General features: G+C 37.7%; 2 protein-coding genes across 6 annotated transcripts in view; both read right to left on the minus strand.

Moving 5' to 3' along the window:
- Positions 1 to 23,296, minus strand: part of LOC126382408 (CD151 antigen-like) — a 343,453-nt gene that overhangs the window by 153,218 nt on the left and 166,939 nt on the right. The gene's annotated exons all lie outside the window — the stretch shown is intronic.
- The window catches only part of LOC126366471 (formin-like protein 1), a 28,230-nt gene continuing 21,945 nt past the window's right edge, over positions 17,012 to 23,296 (minus strand). The window contains exons 3-5 of the mRNA XM_050009580.1: positions 18,048 to 18,249; positions 17,200 to 17,778; positions 17,012 to 17,095 (exon numbers count right to left, since the gene is read on the minus strand). Coding sequence (XP_049865537.1) covers positions 17,076 to 17,095; positions 17,200 to 17,778; positions 18,048 to 18,249 — 801 coding nt within the window. The 3' untranslated portion in view covers positions 17,012 to 17,075. The remainder of the gene's footprint in view (positions 17,096 to 17,199; positions 17,779 to 18,047; positions 18,250 to 23,296) is intronic.

Consider the following 23,296-nt stretch of genomic DNA (forward strand, 5'->3'; position numbering starts at 1 on the left):
TCATTGCCTACACCATTGAAGATACAGGCATGATGTTATGTCTGATTTGGTCATCAGGCTCGTATATCGGTACGGTTTTTTGTTGGCACGTTCAATTCATTTATTACTAATTATAAGCGTAATATGGGTACTGGCAGAATATCAGTGTTGGTGAGAGTGGGTACTCGTACCATACTCTTAGCAACAATATGCTGAGTCAGTCCCATTTCCCTGGGCAGTGTTAGTCACAAATTGTTAAACTTAATTTATGTAAATGCTTTTGTAACCTTCACTGTTTTGGGAATAAAGTTATTCTATTCTATTCTATATGTTTGTTGATGAAACAAGTAGCTATTTAATTAATATTTTCATATCATTACATCGGGGAAGGGGTAGAAGGAGAATAAATTGGCTGGATAATATTAAGAAATGGACTGAAAATAGGGACGCAGCGCGCTCTCCAGACTGGCTCAGAATAGGGAATACTTTGCGGTGGTGGTCACTGACGCTCATCAATAAGGCATGGAAGTTTATAACATACATACATACATAAACTCACGCCTAGTTCCCGTCACGGTAAGCAGAGACTATGGAATTAACATAACATAATCTAACACAATTATCGTGTGGGTAGTAAGGTCGATTATCAAACCATTGTAATAGTTGTTAAGTATATAGCAATTTCTTTTAAGTAACAAAAGGTGTCATCATCATCATCAACAGCCTATATATGTCCCACTGCTGGGCACAGGCCTCCCCTCAATCAACCGGAGGGGGTATGGAGCATACTCCACCACGCTGCTCCAATGCGGATTGGTGGAGGTGTTTTTACGGCTAATAGCCGGGACCAACGGCTTAACGTGCCCTCCGAAGCACGGAATCATCTTACTTTTTCGGACAATCAGGTGATTCAAGCCTGAAAAGTCCTTACCAAACAAAGGACAGTCTCACAAAGTGATTTCGACAATGTCTTCATCGGGAATCGAACCCGGACCTCCAGATCGTGAGCCTAACGCTCTAACCACTAGACCACGGAGGCTGTTGAGGCTGTTAACAAAAGGTGTATACTCATTTATTTATAATAGCGCCCGCTAACAAACTGGAATAAGTTTGGCGAAATTAATTTAAAAAAAAAAAAAAAATTTTTTTTTTGAATAAATAAAAAAGAAACAAATTTTATTGCACAAACAGGAAAATACAAAAGAGAAATAGAAAGAGTACAAGAATAATACCCAATATTAAGTGGTTAAAGGGGAAGCAGTTTTATAGCATAGGTAAGTGAGTTTTTCAGTGTATAGATAGGTTTTTTTTTTCCTTTTCTTTCTTTTTTTTATATAGATAAGTGTTTTTGTAATTTTTTTTAGCATTTATTATTGTATGTCACAACATGACTAAATGTGCTGAGCGCTATAAGCTTTACTTACATCGATATACTTACCACATTTATGACAATAAATTTCATTTCATTTCATACACACACATAAACATACATAAACTCACGCCCGTAATCCCAAATGGGGTGGGCAGAGCCACAAGCAATCAAAGACAACTTGCAGCCACTGCAAGCATTGCATTTCATTTCATTTCATTAAAAAAAGAACAAAATAATTCCATACTATTCCATTTGCTTCGATGCTGACATAGTTCTCTTGCTTTCCACATTCATCAATCATTACAAACATTTTTTTTTTCTAAAAAGCTATTGGAGGTAAATCCATTATAAAAAACTTTTCAGCAACAAAGATTTAATATCTTTGACATTTTCGATTACATAAAAGGTTTTCTTTGTACATCATTGCGACTTAAGTAGGTAGGATAAAGAACTAATGGCTTGTGGAAATTAGATGATTCTATTTTCGTCGACTAATTTTGAGAGGTTTATTTTAATATAAAGTGAACATATTTACGTACCTGCTTATATAAAAATAAAGATTTATAATACAGCAGTAAATGGTGTGGATGGAAGAGGCGAAGGGAAGCGTACATATCGCGTTCAGATACAGGATATTTTAAGGAAAGGTCAGGTCAAAAGTACTCAAAACCTGCGAGTATATATGACGTCTTTGACCTTCTTCTATCGTGTAGGTTGTGAGGTGCATTACCAACCTCAGCAACTCTGGTGTCAGGATTATTATTGACCCGCCAAAGGCCCCAGACATGACTCATGTAACGATTTCTCACTTACATTAGTAAGTAGTAACCAGGACTTATGGCTTAACGTACCTTCCGAAGTACGGATCATCTTACCTTCGGACAATCAGGTGATCAGCCTGTAATGTCCTAACCAAACTAGGGATCACAAAGTTATTTTTGTGATAAGTCCCCACCGGGATTCGAACCCGGAACCTCCGTATCGTGAGCCCAACGCTAAACCACTGGACCACAGAGGACGTCTTTGATGAGAATGCAAGAAATGATGTGTCAAGATCGTAGTAAGTGAAATTCCGCCGTCTCTGCTTACCCTAAAGGGAAATAGGCCTGATGTTATATTCAAATAAAAGATTTAACGTACTTACTTAATCAGCCCAATCAAGTTGAAGTATACTTACTTAGCAGGGTCCACAGAATACCAGGGTCGTGGCTCGCGCCGCGGCTTATGCTGAGTGAGGCCCTTTTATAAAGGACACCACCATTGTTGACCAGTCCATACACAAAAATTACAATTTGCCTTAATATTGACTGTCTATTTATTTGTACTCTCTCGTGTAAGTTATGTGTTATTCCGTGTTTTGTTTTATATTTGTTACTGTGGTGTCCCTATATAATAAACGTTTCATGATTTCTTCTTTCAAATAATTTAAAAAAAAACACATAAAAACAATAATTTTACGTCGGAAAATTCTACTTGAAATCAACTCAGAATCATGAGCTGAACCATCTCCTTCAGTATTCGGTACGATGTCACTAACATCCAGTAAGGCGAACATGCTCAACGTGACAAAATTTTGTCACGGTCATTTTATCGATTCTGACGATATATTATGTCGTTTTCTCGATTGGTACTAATATGTGAACCCAAATGAATCATGTCGTTCTGTCAAAATACGACTAAAATCATATGGCAAAAAATCAAACGTATCGATTTCGGCAAAATTTATTGAATCGATGAAATGATATGTCACGTTGCCAAATGTTAGCCCTACTCTATGTATGCATATTCGTTCTCTAAGTTAACCATGTCTTTATATGCTTTAACCTCGTAAGGCCTGGGTATCCGAACACAATAGTTAAACAATGGGTTTTGACCAGGGATGTTATGGATATGAAATTTCTGATACGGATTGGATACGGATTTAAGAATGATTATTATACCGGATACGGTTACGGATACGGATAATAAATTATTTCGAATTATCCGTTAGTTTCGGATAATGTGGGTTATGGATATTATTTTTTAAGGAATTTCAAAAATAAAATACAAATAGGTACCTAATAAAGTGGTTTTATTTATAACGATAAGTTATATAAAATGTTATGACGACAAAAGAAGAAAAAAACAAACAATGCGCGCGGCTTGTGTGTCGGCCGGCACTGGCAGCGGCCAGCCGATCAAAGCAACTTGTCATAACGTGTCTCAATTACGTTCTGCCCCTATCCGATATTATCCGAAACTTTTATTTCGGATTCGGTTACGGTTATGGAGCTCCCTAACATCCCTGGTTTTGACTGTTAAAAGTTATTTGAGTTTTACGACCTTAAATAAACATTTCTATGCACCTTAAAATGTGTAAAATAAAAAATAAACTATTTTCATTTGATCCACCGAGTTGAAAGTGCCATTACAAAGTTTATAAAGTGAATGAGGGTGAATAAGAAAACGGTCTCGAGAGAACTTTGTCAAGTTACTTACGTTTGCAAAAAGATATACGACGTATAATGAATGCCGTTTCTTGCGTACTTTCGTAGAATAAAGAATGTTACTACGTATAGAATGGCAAGTCTCTGCTCCCCACCAGCGGCTGAGCTAGATTTCAGCCCCCCTCAAACATAGTTAAGACTTGAATTGTGAAGGATGCGCGGGAACCATTGTTTTTGTTTTTTACCAGAACGACAGGAAATTCCACTTGATATTAACTCAGAATCATGCTCTGAATGTCACTGACACTCTGTATAGAATAGCTCACGCACCCTAATAGGGATGAGTAAGTTAATATAAACTCACGACTATAATCCGATTGGGGCTGACTCGTTGCGTTGCTTTTCAGTTCCTACTGCAATTAGGGCTTCTCTATGTTTACCATCAGACATAGTTGAGCCAACATACTTGGCCAATATATAGTCACTGAAAAGGCAAAATTACGTAAGCGCCAAAATGCCATTTCAAGAAAAAGCCGTTTAAAGTATTTTATTCGTTTTTTATCACAACTTTTTACCCATTTATCCAATTTAGATGACGTCAACGTAAGTTTACATTGTTTTTTCAATTTCTATGTCTAGCCATATATATCATAAGATGGACTAGTATTTTAGGATATTTTGGCGCTTATGTAGGTAATTTTGCCTTTCCAGTGACGATATAATGATGTTTTTCCCTGTATTTTTTTTTTCTTTGGGAGCAAATAAAAAACATAGAACACGTTCAGCTGCTTGTCTTCCCGGGCATGTCGTAAAAACCGACAGAGGGATTGTGTCCTCTAACATGATGGACTAATGTTATGGGCGATAGGCTGATCCCTTATCACCATAAGGTTCATCATATCCAGCTTACGACATCGTATCAACAGTGGCTGCAAGTTGTCTTTGATTACTTGTGGCTCTGCCCACCCCGTTAGGGATTACGGGCGTGAGTTTATGTATGTATGTATGTGTTTTTTTTCTTTACGCTCAACTCAAACTAAAAAAGAGTCCCATTCAAAGTAGCGAGAGTATGCATGTAGAAAATAAAACAACGCAATTCGCTAATCATTCAAGAGGTCGCATAACACATTCATATAATGAATGACACAATGTTATACTAAAAAAAATGTCTACTCAGTTCACCACAACCTTTTGCTGGCTTGAAAAATGCAAATTGTAAATTTTTCATTCGCATTTTTACATGAATTATTCATGTATTCAGCAAGGTCTTTAAAAGTGCGCCAATTCGTCAGGAAATGGAAGTTTGAGCTTCGCTATGAAATTGCTTTGAAGTTATACCTAGATACATGTGTAAATATCTGCTCCGTTGCCTTTTATTAAGAGATCAAAGATATCTTTTGACGATTTCTTTGAAATTTGAGGTGTATAAATAAATCCAAAAGAGGATATTTTTGTGTAGCTTTTATCATCTTGATGTACTAATTGGCATAGTCTTTGAAATAAATTAAAGTTAATAAGCCCTCATCATTTCCCTAGCGTTCGGTCCGGTTTTTTTACAGAAGACTTCCAACCCGCGAAGGGAAACCCAGCCCAATACAGGTTAGGTCACATTCATCCGAAACGCATCTCTCGAGTATGTGGGTTTCCTCACGAAGTTTTCCTTCCCCGCTGACCAAGTGATAATCATTTATGATCCAAACATGAATGCGTTCAGCCCTGGCCGAGGAAGACCTAGAAGGACATACATTGACCAAATTGGAAGTCCTTAGAAAAGGTTTAGTACTATCTAATCTGAACCGGCGTGCGTGTATGAAACGATTGATGAATGTGGAGGAAGCAAGAGAAGTGTCAGGATCGAAGCAAATGAAATTCCATACTTTTTGGTTAACCCCAGTGGGATATAGGCGTGAGTTTACGTATGTATGTATGTATGTATGTATGTAATAACTGGTATTTTTTGTCTTATCTCACTTCAAGGTGGGGTTGGCGCATGACTTTTTCAACTTATAACTAAACGTTACATACCTCTCACCATTCACATACGTCTTTAAATTCGGACTTTCCTAGGTTGCCTTCTATCCCTATTTCTATCTCTCTATTGGTAGTATTATGTATACGGGTTCCAAATAAGTGTCCTAGCCCAGAGCAATCCCGCGACAATTGTACGAGATTGGTTCACGTCTTGCATGCACTCAGGGCTGGAACTAGGAAGAAACGTCTTCTTCTCCTTCTAATCCTTTTATCCTTTGAGTCACCATACTGTGAATGTCGTCACCTGGATCAAACCCTATCTCACATAGTGAAGAGTGCCCTCTACACCGGTTCCCAGGTAGCATAGCCGAGCTGCATTCAAATTCAAATTCAAAAATATCTTTATTTAGTAGGTAACATAGTTACACTTTAAATCGTCAATTTTTACATAACAAAATTCTCATCCCCTCAAACTACTGCAGCTTCTCACAACCTGTATAGCCGGGGAAAATAAGCTGCAAGAAAAACCTCGGCACAGGGCCCTAGATGTTCTTTAAAAAAAAAACATAAAATATTATTATACAGTTGAGTAATTTATTTAATGCCTAATGTCAGTTCTCAGACATATAATCCCATGCATTCATATCTTCTAAATAATCACTAACATTGTCTGACGATGCTGCAGTGACTTGGTATGATCCACGCAGGATATTTTTTTTTGCAATTATATAAATAATAACCCCCTGTTGGGATGTAGAGCTCGAATAGCTTGCTCCCATGACATGCCGAGAGAAATGTAATACCGTTCTGAACTTACACATCCTGTGAAGTGCATCTCAAATAGGCACTACAGCACGGACTACCCAAGAATCTTACTCAAATCCATACTAATATTATAAATGCGAAATTGTATGTGTCTGTCTGTTTGTTTGTCCATCTTTCACGGCAAAACGCAGCGACGAATTGACGTGTTTTTTAAGGAGATATTAAGGAGATAGTTGAAGAGGAGCTCGGTGGCGCAGCGGTAAACGCGCTCGATCTGCGATCGTTAAAGTTAAGCAACTTTCGCGATTTAAGGCAATAAGTAAATGAAATGAAATGAAATTCTAACCCTTAGTACTATCCTAAAATGGGGGATAGAACTTTGTATGAAACTTTAAACATGAAACAGTAGGAGTAAGGCCCTGTGCTGGGAGGTTTTCTGGCCACGTCTTTCCCTCAGCGATACAGCTTCCAATGTGGTAGTAGTTTTACAGCCAGTAATATGTAATTTAATTATTGACGTTCAAAAAGCGCTAACTATCTAAGTATGCCAATTTTGATGAATAATTATTTTTGTTTTTTTTTTATATAATTTATCTTTGACTTAGGAAACCACCCAATTGTGAATACTTACACTTGTTATTGTCTTGTGACATCGCTTCAAGTACTGTGACGTAGCGGAGTGTTATGCGCAGACATAGATACTCGATATGTTATTTAATTTTGGACGTTCAAAAAGCGCTAACTATATAAGCCAATTTTAAAGAATAAAGGTTAAAGGATTTAAAGAATAATTATGAATTTTCGTATGGAGCATTCCGCAATTTTCAAAATGTAGTAACTGAGTACGGTCCTCTCTTACTGTGCATACACCTACGCCACAGCGCTTCACTTTCGTACAATTTACATATATAAACCCAGGTGTGGGTGCATTTGTTCGAGTCTGTTCTAACACTATTCAGGTTAGTCGGAGTACTGAACATAAGGACATAGAATAAAGAATACTACTACGTATAGAACGGTAGGTAACTTTTCGCTCCGCACCAATTCGTATCGGGGGTCGAGCTTGCTTTACCTCACCCCCTCCTATAGAGATAAAAAATAATTCTATAGAGATAGAAAATACCTTGGGCAATAGCCAAGTTGCAAACGATTTCGAAAAGCGACAGTGATTGTGATAGAATGATTAATTATTATTATTTGTTATTTTATAAAAAATCTGTGGGATGTTTTTGTCTTGTTTTTGTGTGTTTTTCAATTTCTATTGTATTCTAATTGTATGGGGTTGTCATGAAGTAACATATCAATGCCATATATTTTTATCATTGTCACTGTCTGTATTATATACACCGACCCCGCCGGCGTGGTCGACGATTTCCCTCATTCAGCGCTTACCGCTATCTATTCACGGGTCGATTAGTTAGTAGTTTGGTTAGGTCATTACAGGCTGATCACCTGATTGTTTGAAACTAAGACGATCCATGCTTCGGAAGGCACATTAAGCCGTTGGTCCCGTTTACTACTTACTGATGTAAGTAGTCGTTACATGAGTCATGTCAGGGGCCTTTGGCGGCTCAGTAGTAACCCTGACACCAGGGCTGATAAGGTTGGTAACAATCCACACGATAGAAGAAGATGATATTGCTCATGTTTGTACGGAATTGTGATCACTATAACACAACAGATAAAGTCGTGTTTTTCAAGCACATCTCTGGTGGAAAAGCACCCTAACGGTATTTGAATGTGCATGCTATCCGAACGATCAACAACCATAGATCTCTCTTATCTTTCTCTATGCCCGAATCGTGAGTTGTTATCACAATTTATGCAGTTGAATAATCGAATAACACACACACTCACACACACACACACACACACACACACAAACGATATTTTCACTTAAATTTGTGTATGAATGTACATTAGGTCTATCTGTATACACTTATGTTTTTAGGTAAATGCGTTTTTGTTTCAATAATGGCCGAATTTTTGTGACCTTTATTTTTACGCCAGCCTCCTTATGACAGCCTCCGTGGTCTAGTGGTTAGAGGGTTAGGCTCACGATCTGGAGGTCCGGGTTCGATTCCCGATGGGGACATTGTCGAAATCACTTTGTGAGACTGTCCTTTGTTTGGTAAGGACTTTTCAGGCTTGAATCACCTGATTGTCCGAAAAAGTAAGATGATTCCGTGCTTCGGAGGGCACGTTAAGCCGTTGGTCCCGGCTATTAGCCGTAAAAACACCTCCACCAACCCACATTGGAGCAGCGTGGTGGAGTATGCTCCATACCCCCTCCGGTTGATTGAGGGGAGGCCTGTGCCCAGCAGTGGGACGTATATAGGCAGTTTATGTATGTATGTTATTTTTACGATGAAAGACACATACACGTACAAAACTCACGCCTTGTTCCCATCCGGGTAAGCAGAGATGATCGACGACATAAAAATATGAATGGGCGATAGGGATGGACGATAAATATATATATTATAAATAGAAATAAAAAAAACGACGACGACGATTTATCGATTACGACCTCCGTGGTCCAGTGGTTGAGCGTTGGGCTCACGATCCGGAGGTCCCAGGTTCGAATCCCGGTGGGGACATATCACAAAAATCACTCTGTGATCCCTATTTTAGTTAGGACATAACAGGCTGATCACCTGATTGTCCAAAAAGTAAGATGATCCGTGCTTCGGAAGGCACGTGAAGCCGTTGGTCCCGGTTACTACTTAATGATGTAAGTAAATAGTCGTTACATGAGCCATGTCAGGGGCCTTCGGCGGCTCAATAATAACCCTGACACCAGGGTTGATGGGGTTGGTAATTCACCTCACAACCCACACGATAGAAGAAGAGATTGACAATAAAAAACCGTAATTTATTTTTCAAAACAACATACTTTGCGTATCAAAATTTTAACCTAGGCCCTATTATGTCGCAGGCTGACACTGCGCACTAAGCAATGAGCAAACGCTCATCTCGGGTCTTTAAATACCCGTTGTCTCTTACGTGCGCCGAATGGTTACGACTGTCTGCTCTGCCAAAGTACTCATTTGGCTAGAGTTAATTAAACGAAGTCAACTACCACCTTATCTAATTTGATGTAAATACTAGTATGTATGAGAGGGGGGGAGACAAGAGGGAACTCATTGAGGTCGCAGGTTCGAATCCAACACAGTCCTAAACCAATGATTGTCGAATTTGTTTTCGACTTCATGTTTGGATCATAAATGATTATCACGTGCTCAGCGGTGAAGGAAAACATCGTGAGGAAACCCACATTCTCGAGAAATGCATTCGGAGGTATGGTACTTATCCGGTATTGGGCTGGTTGTTCCTTCGCGGGTTGGAAGGTCAGACAAGCACTCGCTTCTGTAAAAAGCAGACCTGTCAATTCTTCAGAAAAATGAAAAATGATGATTGTTATACAGTTTAGTAATTTGGCTGCCTAATATATTCCCAGACAGTTGATCTTATAAGAACAATACGAGGGTTTTTTTTTGACGTGACATATTGTAGATTTGCCGCAGATGGCATTAACTACTAGGCCGGACAAATGGGAAGCGCTGAGGGCTCTCACCCGGTACAAAATTTAAGACAACAGGCCTGAGGGTGCCCAGTTGGGCGGAAACCTCGGCTCAGGGCGTCTGAGAGGAAGAATATTTGAAAAAATTAATCGACCCTAGTGGGTCGATAACGATAAGCGAGAGACAGGCAACATGTGTCGTACTAAGCAACACTCATAAAGCTCCAAGTCTAAATTGCGTTAGGAAAGTTTATTGTGTCAGTTAGTACTTAACCAGCTGCTAAGTACGTACTTTAAATTCTCGAGAGCCAAGGCTTAGGGAGATCATTTTGTTTGGTACAACACTGGAGTCTGGGACAACACTTCGACTCGAGACTGAGAGAAATTATAGACAGGATTTGATTTTGGGTTTGCTTTACACTAAATAGCTGGCGAAGAGTGGGTGGGTGTAGGGTAGTTCCTAACTAGTCAAATCAGATATTTTTTACTAAACGTAAAAACACGAAATGACTATGGAATTTGTATGAAAAAGCCTGTGACGTATATTGCATCAGTTAACCTTTTTATTTATTCATCATCATCAGCCCATTAATCCGTAAAGTTACTGTTACCGTAAGTTACTGCTGGGGCACAGGCCTTCCCTATTGATGGATAGGGAGATCGGGCCTTAAACCATCACGCGGGCCCAGTGCGGATTGATGGTTATTAACGACTGCTAATGCAGCCGGGGCCAACGGCTTAACGTGCCTTCCGAAGCACGGAGGAGCTCGAGATGAAAACTTTTTTTTGTAGTCACACATCCTATGTCGACCGGCCGGTCGACCGGCCTTTGCGAAAGTTGCTTAACTTCAACAATCGCAGACCGAGAGCGTTAACCGCTGCGCCACCGAGCTCCTCAATTTTAATTTATTAAAATACATAAATATGTTAAATAGAAAAATATTTTTTTTTGTTACGTTTAAATCTGGCTTTATTTAGTAATCAGAATTGTATAATTTTTCTTTGACTTAGGAAACTACCCAATTGTGAATACTTACACCTCTGCCTACCCCTTCGGCGAACCAGGCGTGATGCTGTTGTGTGTTATGTTTACATATCAATTGAGTTGAGTTTGAGATATTATTGTCTTGCTACATCGCTTCACGTTCTACGACGTAGCGGACTGTTACGCACCCGTAGCGTGCTACGCCTCTTATCAGTGCTACGCAGCGTAATGTGAAACACAAAAAAGTTAGAAAACGTTTTTGCTGAAATAAACCTTGTCTTTATTACTTCGACCCGAAACAGTTAATAAAGAGGTCTCATTTATTAAACACGTGTACCTAAGGATCTATAAATTTTAAGGTTTTTAAAGCCCAATTAAAAGGACACTCGTAAACTTCACTCAGTCAAGTGTGAGGCGGGTCTTAGCAATTAGCGGCCGCCATCATCCCCCTGGCTGTTCTATTAATTGTCCTTTGCCAAAGTAATTATCAACTTTATTCATTCTATCTCTCCGCAAAAAGTTAAAAACGTTTTCATGAAAGAGAGAATGGTAATTAGAAAAATAAATAATAAAGGACTTGGGTACATTTTGTTTTGTGTGGGTGGTGAGTTTTATTTGCTTCGGGTGATGTTATTGGGGTCGCCTTTTGAATGTGAATCCTGGCAAAGTTGGAGATGAGTCGTTATATTTGAAGTTCGTGAAAAGCTGGTATTTAATTAATATCGCTTTCCTTTTTATAGAAAATAACGGAAATCGGAAATCAGAATCATTTATTCAACGTAACATATTATCATGAATAAACTTAAATACCGGGTTCTTACCGCGTTATTATCAGGGATATGAGACTCCCGATATTTCAACACGACGCGACGTCGACACTCATCCCGTGATCATGGCACTTGCAACAGTGTTCTCAGAGTTCTCAGAGTCTCATATCCCTGATATTAACGCGGTAAGAACCCGGTATTATGTGTTTTAATTATGATAATAACCGCGTAAACCCCAAACAATGAATACACCTACTTTCAAGTATTTTTTTGAATCTACGTCATTTCGCAAGGTGTTAGAGGAGAAGAAATGACAAGAAACTGCAACAGCAACACATTTTAAATCAATGTAGGTATAAATATTATAAATAACAAGTTATTTCATAACTAGAGGGACTAGAGGGAGGGGGAGTTTCTGTGTTCGTTTTCCATGTTTCTATATAGAAAATATTTCGTGTGTGCGTTGACTTCTGATGTGATGTCATTATAATGTATATTATGTAATCCGTGTCTGTGGTGTCCTAAATAATAAATGTTTCTTTCTTTCTTTCCTTCATTTAATACCAGGCATTTTTATCATTTAGGTCTTTGTATCTGGGTTAAATTGTGCATGTTATCATAGTATAAACATGTTAATTTTCGCTGTAAAACCCACCAAAATTATTATTTTAGTTTAACATATAGTAAAACAAGTACTGCCGGTCAATTCGAGTCCTAATATAACCCGACCGCGTTACGAAGCACCATGCGCTAATATACGTTAACTGGTTTTGTGGGGTTTTTATTGTACCAATATTTTTATGAACAATAAACATTTTACTTACTTACTTACGTAATAAGATGATGCGTACTTTCTTAATTTGACACGATTCTATTGAATTATACTTTTTTTACGTTACTTATTGTAGATTTGCCGCAGATGGCATTAACTACTTGGCCGGACAAATGGGGAGCGCTGAAGGAGAATTATACACCGCTGTGTACGAATGTATAGCTAAATAAGCGCCAAGTTTTCGCCGCAGTTTTGTATCAAACGCTGTATCTACGAGAGCCTTCAGCGCTCCCCATTTGTCCGGTCAAGGAGTTAATGCCATCTGCGGAAAACCTACAATAAGTCACGTCAAAAAAAAGTATCTACAGTAGTGGTAGGTAAGCAATGATTTTGTCAACAAGGAAACACTATGTTTTTTTTTACCTTTGATGGGTTTGCTCTTGGCCTTAGACTTGCCCGAAGGCATTGACGAGGCTTAAGGTGAAGTGAGCTCGCCCAGAAGGTGCCTATTGACACGAAAATTTCATAAACAAAAAAATATACCATCAATATTCTTTAGTAGGGTCGGGGCGTAACTACTTTGACTTACAAGAAGCCGCTACAAAAACCCTCTCAAATCACATAAACCTTTAACGCGAATTGTTTTTACATTATCTCTTGATTGATTCAGAGGCCAACTTTTGCCACAACCTTAAAGTTTTCAAGTTAAATCTGCTGTAAGAAACCGCGACGAACTTGTTGTTTGGGTCTCCGACAAAGAATAAACAATGATTAGAAGGGACACACTCCACCCTGCACCGATACGAGTGTGGATTACCTCACCCCCGGCCACCATTGCGGGTATTAGGAAGTTATGGAGCGCTCGGATTGTTTCTCCCGCTCACACGCACGTGGTAAGGCAGCATAAACTGCATTTTTGTAGTGCCTGTGTTATAACTAGATTTTTGTATGGAGTGTTCTGGCAGTGTCTTCGCATATTCTGGAACATTCGAGAAAATTCCGCATCTTTGTTTTAACAGCTTCTCCGATTGAAATTAAGCGGGTGTCCTCACAGATTTAATTAAAAATTACTTTGTGCTGCTGCCACCAAGTTTCGTTTGAGATTATAAACAAAGCCTTCACTAGATTGTCTATCGGCCTCCGTGGTCCAGTGGTTGATCATTGTGCTAACGATCCCGGTTCGAATCCCGGTGGGGACAAATTACAAAAATCACTTTTTGATGCCTAGTGTGCGTGTGACATTGCAGGCGTCCAAAAGTAAGATAATCCATGCTTCGGAAGGCACGTTATGCCGTTGGTCCCCGGTTATCAATCTTACGTTCCGTTCTACTCACTTTCCTACATACATTCCGTCGAATCATATTAAATAGCACACTATCCTTAAGCAGCTGATCGCTGTATTTTCTTTTCGCTTTCAGTCTAGTATAAAAGCAATTTCGTAATCAAAATGTGCAATAAAACTCAGTACCTAGCCTTTACGACTAGAAGCTTACTCGTGGAAGTGTCATATACGTCGTGTGATAATAACGAGCGGTGTGAATGGTCCTCTTGGGAAGGAAGACCTCTCGAGACCCTCACCTTGAGAGTGCTGAATGGAACGTGCGTGTTCTCCGTCGTTGGTATGCAATACGTTCTTGTTGCTAAGCTTTTGAATCTAAGAGATACATCCCCTCTTATTCAGAACTAGCTTTTGCCCGCGACTTCGTCCGCGTGGCGTGTTATAAAAGAGAGATATTTTTCATACAAAAGGATTTTCCCGCTAATTCCCATTCCCGTGGGAATTTCGGGAATTCCTTTCTTAGTGCACCTCTACAGTGCCTAAGCTACATCCCATCCAAATTTCAAGTGCCTACGTTTAGTCGTTTAGGCTGTGCGTTGATATGTCAGTCAGTCAGTTTATCCTTTTATATATTTAGATGTCCCAGAATGAGTAAATCGAATTGCTATGGGAGATAGCGGGGCTAATGTTCTGTAAGATGAGCTAAATGTATTTATTTTTAAATACATAGCCGTTATAAAATGTATTTTTGTCTAAAAACCTAAAATAAATCTGTTTTTTTTGTACAATTTTGTCGCCAAAGTGACATGTTTAACATCAATTGAGTTTTATTTTGTTGTATATTGACGATATTATTATATATTGCAAAATGTTCTGACGACTTGAGGTGTTACCGAACCCGATAGCGAAAAAACTAAGATTTTCCAAGTCATGAATTATTTAACGGCCTCTGTGGTCCAGTGGTTGAGCGATGTGCTCACGATCCAGAGGTCCCGGGTTCGATTCACGGTGGGGACAAATTACAAAAATCACTATGTGATCCCTAGTTTGGTTAGAACGTTACAGGCTGATCACCTGATTGTCCAAAAAGTAAGATGATCCGTGCTTCAGAAGGCACGTTAAGCCGTTGGTCCCGGTTACTACTTAGTTACTGATATAAATACGTTGTCATTACATGAGTCATGTCAGGGGCCTATGGCGGCTCAGGATTTAAAGTGTAACTATGTTACCTACTGAATCAAGAGATATTTGAATTTGAGTTATGTTACTTTTTGCCCCATCTTGACGGTTTTGTGAAGTGGAGCTTTTTGACAAGACCTTTAAACACAAGCAGCTATCGTCTTGAATATAATAATTTCCGTAACAATAGCCTCTTTTAGAACCTTCTAGATCTTCTGAGGCCCAATATGCATCCCTATTGAAACTATTCACTGGCTTTCAACAAAAGCTTGAACGTTTCACATCGCATTGAAATATTCTGACGAAGCATGATTAAATTACGTACTTGTTCATTTGAAATTAAGGCCCGTATTTATAAACCGCTCTTATCTCTGAGATCTATCTTGAGTGAGCTCTTAAGATGACGTCCTTATTAATAAACGGAACTTAAGTGCGCGTTTAGGGTTACGATATCAACTGAGTGACGCCGTATTAATAAACGAAACTCGGCTCTCAAGAGTGCTCTCAAGATGTTACTTAAGATCGTGTTTGCTGAGTGCCGTCAAACCGTGACTTGAGTGCGGGTTTTATGATCTCGCGATAATGGAATTAGAAAATATTTTACAAGAAATCAATTATTACGACGATTTAGATCATTACGACGATTTGTTATGGCAAGATGCGTATCGTTTGCCAAAAGTTTATATCAGGGACGCCGAAAATCCCTTTGAAATGCGAGCGGATCGGTTCCAGAAAAGATACAGATTCTGCCAAGAATCTGTATTGTTTATAACATCGTTACTGAGAAGTGACTTAAAAAAACAGGACAACAGAGGTCTACCGATTGCTCCGGAAATAGCAGTTTTATTAACTCTGAGATTTTATGCTACAGCGTCATTTCAGGTAAGCTAGAATTTATTCAATACTAATTATTCTACTTTTGTCTTTAAAAAGTGTAAGTGACAGCACAATGAACACCGAAATTACTATGTATCTGAACATCTTGAGGTCTGGATACAGTAGAGCAATGCACCATATCCTTTTGAACGAGTAAATGAAAGAAAGCCTGTGTCCAGGACAGGAATAAGTTAGTAATAGGAAGTAATTTAATTTTACATAAATGACTTACACAAACCTTGCCTTTTCAGATAGTCTGTGGAGACTTACTGCACATATCACAGCCTACCGCCTCAAATATTATTACGAAGGTTTCAAAGTTGCTAGCTCAATTGCATACACACTACATAAAGTTTCCCCGAGGAGCAGAGGCTAACAGAAACAGAGAATTGTTTAAAGAGATGGGTAGACATGGACAGTGGCCTGGACTTCCCGGGATCGATGGAGTTATTGACTGTACCCATGTTAAAATTGTATCAACACCAGGGTGCCAGCACCATGAAGTCTTTAGAAATAGGAAATCAGATTTTTCTATTAATGTCCAGGTTGTTGCAGGGCCCCGCAGGGAAATATTAGACATAGTAGCCAGATGGGCAGGCAGCATGCACGATTCTAGGATATTTCAAATGTCATCAATTTACATAAAATACACGCAGGGTATTTTAAATGGAAGACTTGTCGGAGACAATGGGTATCCTACACTACCTTTTGTTCTCACACCTATAAGACCTGCCCCCGAAGATGCTCCCTCAGTACGGTACAATAGAGCTCAAATAAAAACCAGAAATGTTGTGGAAAGAACATTCGGCATTTGGAAGCGGAGGTTTCCCTGTTTATCTAGAGGCCTAGGTAACAAACTGTCAACTGTTTCTCATATAATTGTATCATGTGCGGTATTACACAACTTGTCATTAATTTTAAATGATGTCATGGTTTTTGATGAGAATCAGAATGATGAACAAGAAGAAACAGATAGTTTAATACCAAGCACTAGCACTGGATTTTTAATTAGAAATTCAATTGTTGAAAATTATTACCAATAATCTTTATGAGCAGTGCTTTGTGATTGAATAGTATGTATTTGAAATTATTTAATAAAACATATTTTATATATTGACTTATATGCTTTTATTTAATAAATTAACAATATTCCATTTATTATATTATGCCACATCCCCTCTTCAGGCATCAGTTGCAGTATCTGAAACAAATTAGATGAAAAGTGTTATTAATTATCCCAGGACTTAACAAAGCTATACTAGTTTTTAAAATAGTATGATGAGCAAGTAGGTAATACTGATGTACCTGACGAACACTGCTGCTGCAGTTGAAGTTCTGCGAGGTCTGCTCTCGCCTTTGCTTCTCTTATTCTTTCTCTTAACAATAAAACCTCCAACTCATGAATCTCATTAGCCCGTCTCTGTCTGTCTTTATATTCCTTATCCAGAATAGAACTTTTATGCCTTTGAAAAGTTTGGGTAGCTGTATTTGATGGGTTAATAAGAGGTGGAGTAGGAAAACGTGGAGGTGGGGTAGGAAGACGTGGTGGTGGAGTGGATGTAGGAAGAGGTGGTGGTGGAGTGGAAGCAGTAAGAGGTGGTGGTGGTGGAGTGGATGTAGGGAGAGGTGGTGGTGGAGTGGTTGTAGGGAGAGCTGGTGGTGGAGTGGTTGTAGGGAGAGACAGTAGTGGACCTACTCCAGGTGGAGGTGGTGTCAATGTTGTCCGGGTTGGGGCAAGGGCAAGTGGTGCTTGTGTAACAACAGCGCATGGGAATGGTGATGAAGAAAATGCACTGGTGGATGGTATTTGGGAAGAAGTTGAGGGAAGACAAGAGACGGGCTGCAAGTCCATATTTACTTCTTGGACGGCAAGGTCAGCGGTTACTGGAACAAAGTAATTTAAACAGAGAAATATAAAAAGATCTAATTTACATATTTAAAAATGATAGAATTGATGATAGCTGTTTTTGGAGAATGTGTGGCTTACAACATACTGCCAGGTTTGAATCCCAGCTCTGGCTCTAGACCATTGGCCATAGGCTCACCCCTCAGTTAAATATAGCTGGCAAGTAGTGATTTTGTATTTACTATATACTTCTGCCTACCCCTTCGGCGATATAGGCGTGATGCTATATTAGAAGAAAATTACTTACCTGGAATTGTATCAGAGTCAACAGCATCATCGATACCAACTATTAGAGCAGGGGCCACCTCAGACACATCTGGGTCTACAACTGCATCACTGGTTGCAGGCCCTCCTCCAGTAGCTAGCCCATGTTGACGTTCTTTTGTCAGTGCTTCCCTTTGCCGCTGCTTGAGGTTCATCCACAATCTCCTAAGTTGTTTATTTGTAACCTAAAATCAAGGATGCAATTATAAAAAACTAGCAAAAAGCGAGAGGAAATCGCGCACCAAAGGTTAAATAACTTTGTTTACCTGATTGGTAGCATGAGGGCTTGTGTTGTATTCTCTGGTTACAATATCCCAAGCTTCATTTTTTGCGCGTAATGAAGCGCCATCGGTATCCTTATTCTCTATCACCGAGGAGTATCTTTTCAATATATCCAAAAAAGTTTTCTTTTCGAGGGGAGTAAAAATATGCTTCTTAATTGTTGACATCGTTATGGACAGTAATTACTTTACGTTTATTATTGATAACTAAAGTCTAAACTATACAAAAACAAAACAAGTGGTTGCGAAGGACGCGTCTTTTTTTTTTGAGAATGATGTTTGTTGCGTTTTGTTTTCACTACGCATTGCGTTTTGAAATCATAACAAATTATTTTTAAAACGTTAAATGATCGTTTTTATAATAAATTTAAATAACCTACGTATGAATTATAATAATTTTAACATTTTAGTAAAGAATTGAACAATTTTTAATGTGTTTGAAGCCCTAAACCGAAATATTTTTTTAAAGCAGGAACGAAACGTTGATTCGTTCGGTCTATAGTTCACTCAATTAGGACGTTTACTTGAGATCCTGAACTTGAGATCGATATCATGTGATACGCGCTCAATATTCGTCTATTAATTAACGTCGCACTTAAGACGCTGTTTACATCTTGAGAGTGACTCAGTTGATATCGCTCTTGAGAGCGGTATTGAGATCGGTTTATAAATACGGGCCTAAGACCCGTTTCCTAAACAGCCTCCGTGGTCTAGTTGTTAGAGCGTTAGACTCACGATCTGGAGGTCCGGGTTCGATTCCCGATGGGGACATTGTCAAAATGACTTTGTGAGGCTGTTCTTTGTTTGGTAAGGAGTTTACAGACGTGAATCACCTAATTGTCTGAAAAAAATAAGATTTTTCCGCGCTTCGGAAGGCATGTTAAGCCATTTGTCCCGGCTATTAGCCGTTAAAACACCTCCACCAACCCGCAGTGGAGCAGCGTAGTGGAGTATGCTCCATACTCCCTCCGGTTGATTGAGGGGAGGCCTGTGTCAATCAGTAGGACATATATAGGCTGTTTATGTTCCTAAAAAAAGTTCGACACCACGAATTCCATCTTACTTTTTCAGAAAATCAGGTGATTCAACCTGCTATGTCCTAGCCAAACAAAGGACAGGTAGATTTATAGCTCTAACCACAATGAAACTTACGAATCGAATCGAATTACGACTTAAATTAGGCAAAGGTCTTATATCCAGCCACCGGATTATCGGAAAACGAAATGTACAGATCGACGAGGAATCTTTTAATCAGTTTTTTCCACTGGTCAGACTTTTTAGAACGTTTATGATAATTTAATTTTGGAACAAAAGTAATTAAATATAATATGCAAACCAGTTTTTTTATTAGATTATACTTTTCTTTGATGTTGTGTGATGGAAACAAGACTTCCCGTCGCGTTCGTTGGTCAGATTAGTCTGACCATCAATCTGACCAGTGGGAAAACTGATTCACGGTTCAAAGTATTTATTTTGCGAGGAAACATTGTTTTCGAGATCATCGCTATTAAAGTTTATTCTAATCTTCTTCTATCGTGTGGGTTGTGAGGTGGTCGCCAAAGTCCCTGGACATGGCTCCGTTAGTTTATTCTAATAGGACTCTAGGACTACAAATTCAAATTTAATTCAAAAATATCTTTATTCAGTTGGTAACATAGTTACACTTCGAATCGTCAATTTTTACATAACGAACGTCTTATCCGGCTAAAACTAATGCAGCTTCTCACAACCTGTATAGCCGGGGAAAAGAAGCTGCAAGAAAAACATCGGCACAGGGCCCTAGACGTTCGTTAAAAAAATAAAAATAAACATAAAATATTGGTATACAATTGAGTAATTTAGCTGCCTAATGTCAGTTCTCAAACAGTTAATCCCATGCATTCATATCTTCTAAATAATCACTAACTTTATAATAACCTACATTAGGTTGATTTTCGTTTTCCAAAAATATTAAGGCGAGATTGTAAACCGCATTTTTTCTTGTATTTTATGTTAAAGTGTGTATCCTTCTGTGTTGAAAACTGGGGGGTTAAATTGGCCACATTTAAAAAATTCATCTAATAAAGCAATATTGCTATTTGACATTTGCGCATATAAAAGTGCGCAATACAAACAAATGTCAAATAGCAATATTGCTTCCTTAGATGTGGCCATTTTCACCCCCTTTTCACTGGCTTTCAACAATGACTTGAATATTTCATAAGCATAATGAAATTAGTACTGTCCCTCCGATTCGTAAAGCCTTCCGGTTCTTAGAATTATCATGGCATAATCACTTTATATTGTGAAATACATCTCAGGAGATAATAGGTTACTTGATAACGTAGTCAAATGACATACTTTTTACCAAACGTCAAAACGAAAGCTATCTTTGAAGTTTGTATGGAAATACTGTCCTGTGACGTCATCAATAAAAGCTGTCAAACGTCGTACTCATTGTTGCTTAATTCATAAATAAAATTCGCAAATAACTCGAAAACTAAAATGAGATTGAGTTTTGATCATCTTACGCTGGCTTCTATTTCTAGATTAGCATTTTATAATTTATCTTCGACCCAGTCAAATACCCAATAGATAGAAGTAACAGCAGCGTAATCATATTTGACATTCAAGCATAATTCAATCCAATTATCAAATAATTTGATTGAACTTTGCTTGGCTGTCAGTTGCAGCGTTTGTTTATTTGTGACCGAAAAACGCCGGAGTTCCGTGTTGTTCTATGTCGAAAAAGAAAAATAAAATAAGTATTTTTCTTTCTCTAAATGATAAAATAAGTAAAAGGAACAGGACAATTGGCTACAGTACACTTGTGGCAATAAAATATGAAATATGTCGTATATGGTAGTTTATTATATTAAAGATAATTATCAAATTTATATATTTTATTTTTACAAAATAAGATTGCGTTTTTTATCTGTGTATTTCAAAACCCGAAACACGGGCGGCCATGATTGGACTTCGTGTGACGTCACATTTTACAAAACAAACAAACTATCCGCAGGTTTCAAGTGATACTGTTGACAGTTTCTTTGTTTATTGAACTGTGACGTCACTAGGCAAAATGACACAACCAACCGTTTTGGCGCGAAATCTAAAATAATTAAAGTTTTTTTTTCTAGAAACTAAATTATTTTAAGAGGTGTAAAAAAAGCAATTGTAATTTTTAAAATACTTTTCCGAAAACTGTCAAGTAGACAATTACCAAAAACATATAATAGCAGGTTATAATAGCAAAATCACTTACTTGATAGTAATTTCTTTCAGTTAAATGGACTGGATATGCGAACATACTTATCTTTGCTGTAATTTCCTTTGTTACTTTATTATCTCTATACCTCTACGAATGTCATAAAATAATTATTAACGATTTTCAATACATGAAGGTTTATTTTTACTAATTTAACGAATATTTAACGAATTAATTGCATTTCATTATATAAAGTTCCATGGGAATGTTGATCAATTCATCTCGTACAGTAATTTGGATTGAATTATTATTTTCGAACGAAATGATTACTGAAATAATATATTCGTACACGTGAATCGAATAACGTAGATTTTATTCACATAACACGCATGATACATTTTTGCATTTACAATTTGTAGAGTGAACTTTTTGATTCAGTTGCGTCAATTATAAGATTTAATCTTTATTGTATAAGTTCACAACTATATAACTGTAAGACAGAACGTTTAAAATCGTTTGGATATTGTAATAAAACGTTTTTAAACGTCCCGTGTAAGGTCATAAAAATAAAAGAGCCTTTTTTGCTATTAAGATAGACGACGGGTAAGTATCCAAGTAATATTTTAAAATACAGATCATCCCATTTATGAAGGTGCACATAATATGTCCACGTAACGTGAAAATTCGTTGACGTCGTCGTGAAACGTCGCGATTAAGATACGAATCCGATACGAAAATACATTATCTACCATTATTTATTGTAAATAAATGAAAGAATTAATTATTAATGAATTTTAAATTAAGAATACTTTTGCATAAAATTTTACTCACTTAAAAATAATTAACGAAATATATTTTCTTTCATTACCATTTTCAACAATTCCTTGGAAGCACCAACAAAGTTCGTGCCATTGTCAGTCCATATATCACTGACATGACCTCTGCGAGCAACAAATCTCTTAAACCCAGCAATGAAACCTTGTATTTAGTTAAAATCAAATATATATTATTGAAATTCTTAAAAATAATTTGAATTATCTTTTACCTATGATTGTTTATGGAAAGGCTGATTAATAGGTACCTACTTAAGTATATACCTAATATAATTGTTGTAGATCCGAGTAATACGGCCGTCAATTGTGCCGTCATCTTTCTTGTGTATGTTTTAAAATTGTTTCGTTTGTGTGTGCAATAATGTATATATTCGATTTGATTTATATTATTGTCAATTACTTAAATACCTCATAAGAGTATTAAGCGTCTCCGCCTCACACACTTCATTATAACAATTTGTAAAGAACAGAGGAACGTTTTCAAGTTATAAAACAAGGTTCTACGTAAATTAAAGTGGTAACTCATGTTTCATTATAAACATTAATGTCGCAAGAGACCCGGCATATAATTTCCTTTAAAATATTTTATAAGGCTCCCACAATTCCCTTTTGTGAGGTAAAATTGTGTAACTTAATCGTGTTGCCATAAATTTACATAAACGGATACTTACTTGAAATATAAGTGAGGTGAGCAAAGTATACAAAGATGGAGGTGAACTTATCCACCGTATATGTAGTAGTTTAAGTTATGATATTTATTTATTTATTATAATAATTATACAGGCTGTTAGGGACATCATCGTAACGAATACTGAGGGGGAAGAATTTATTTGTACATAACATAAAACATAAACAAAATAACAACATAATATGTTTGTGTCCTTTATATATGTTGTTGTGCAATAAAGTATTATTGATTGATTGATAAACA

This window comes from Pectinophora gossypiella, chromosome 4, assembly GCF_024362695.1.
Source record: "Pectinophora gossypiella chromosome 4, ilPecGoss1.1, whole genome shotgun sequence".
In the NCBI taxonomy this organism is placed as follows: Eukaryota; Metazoa; Arthropoda; class Insecta; order Lepidoptera; family Gelechiidae; genus Pectinophora; species Pectinophora gossypiella.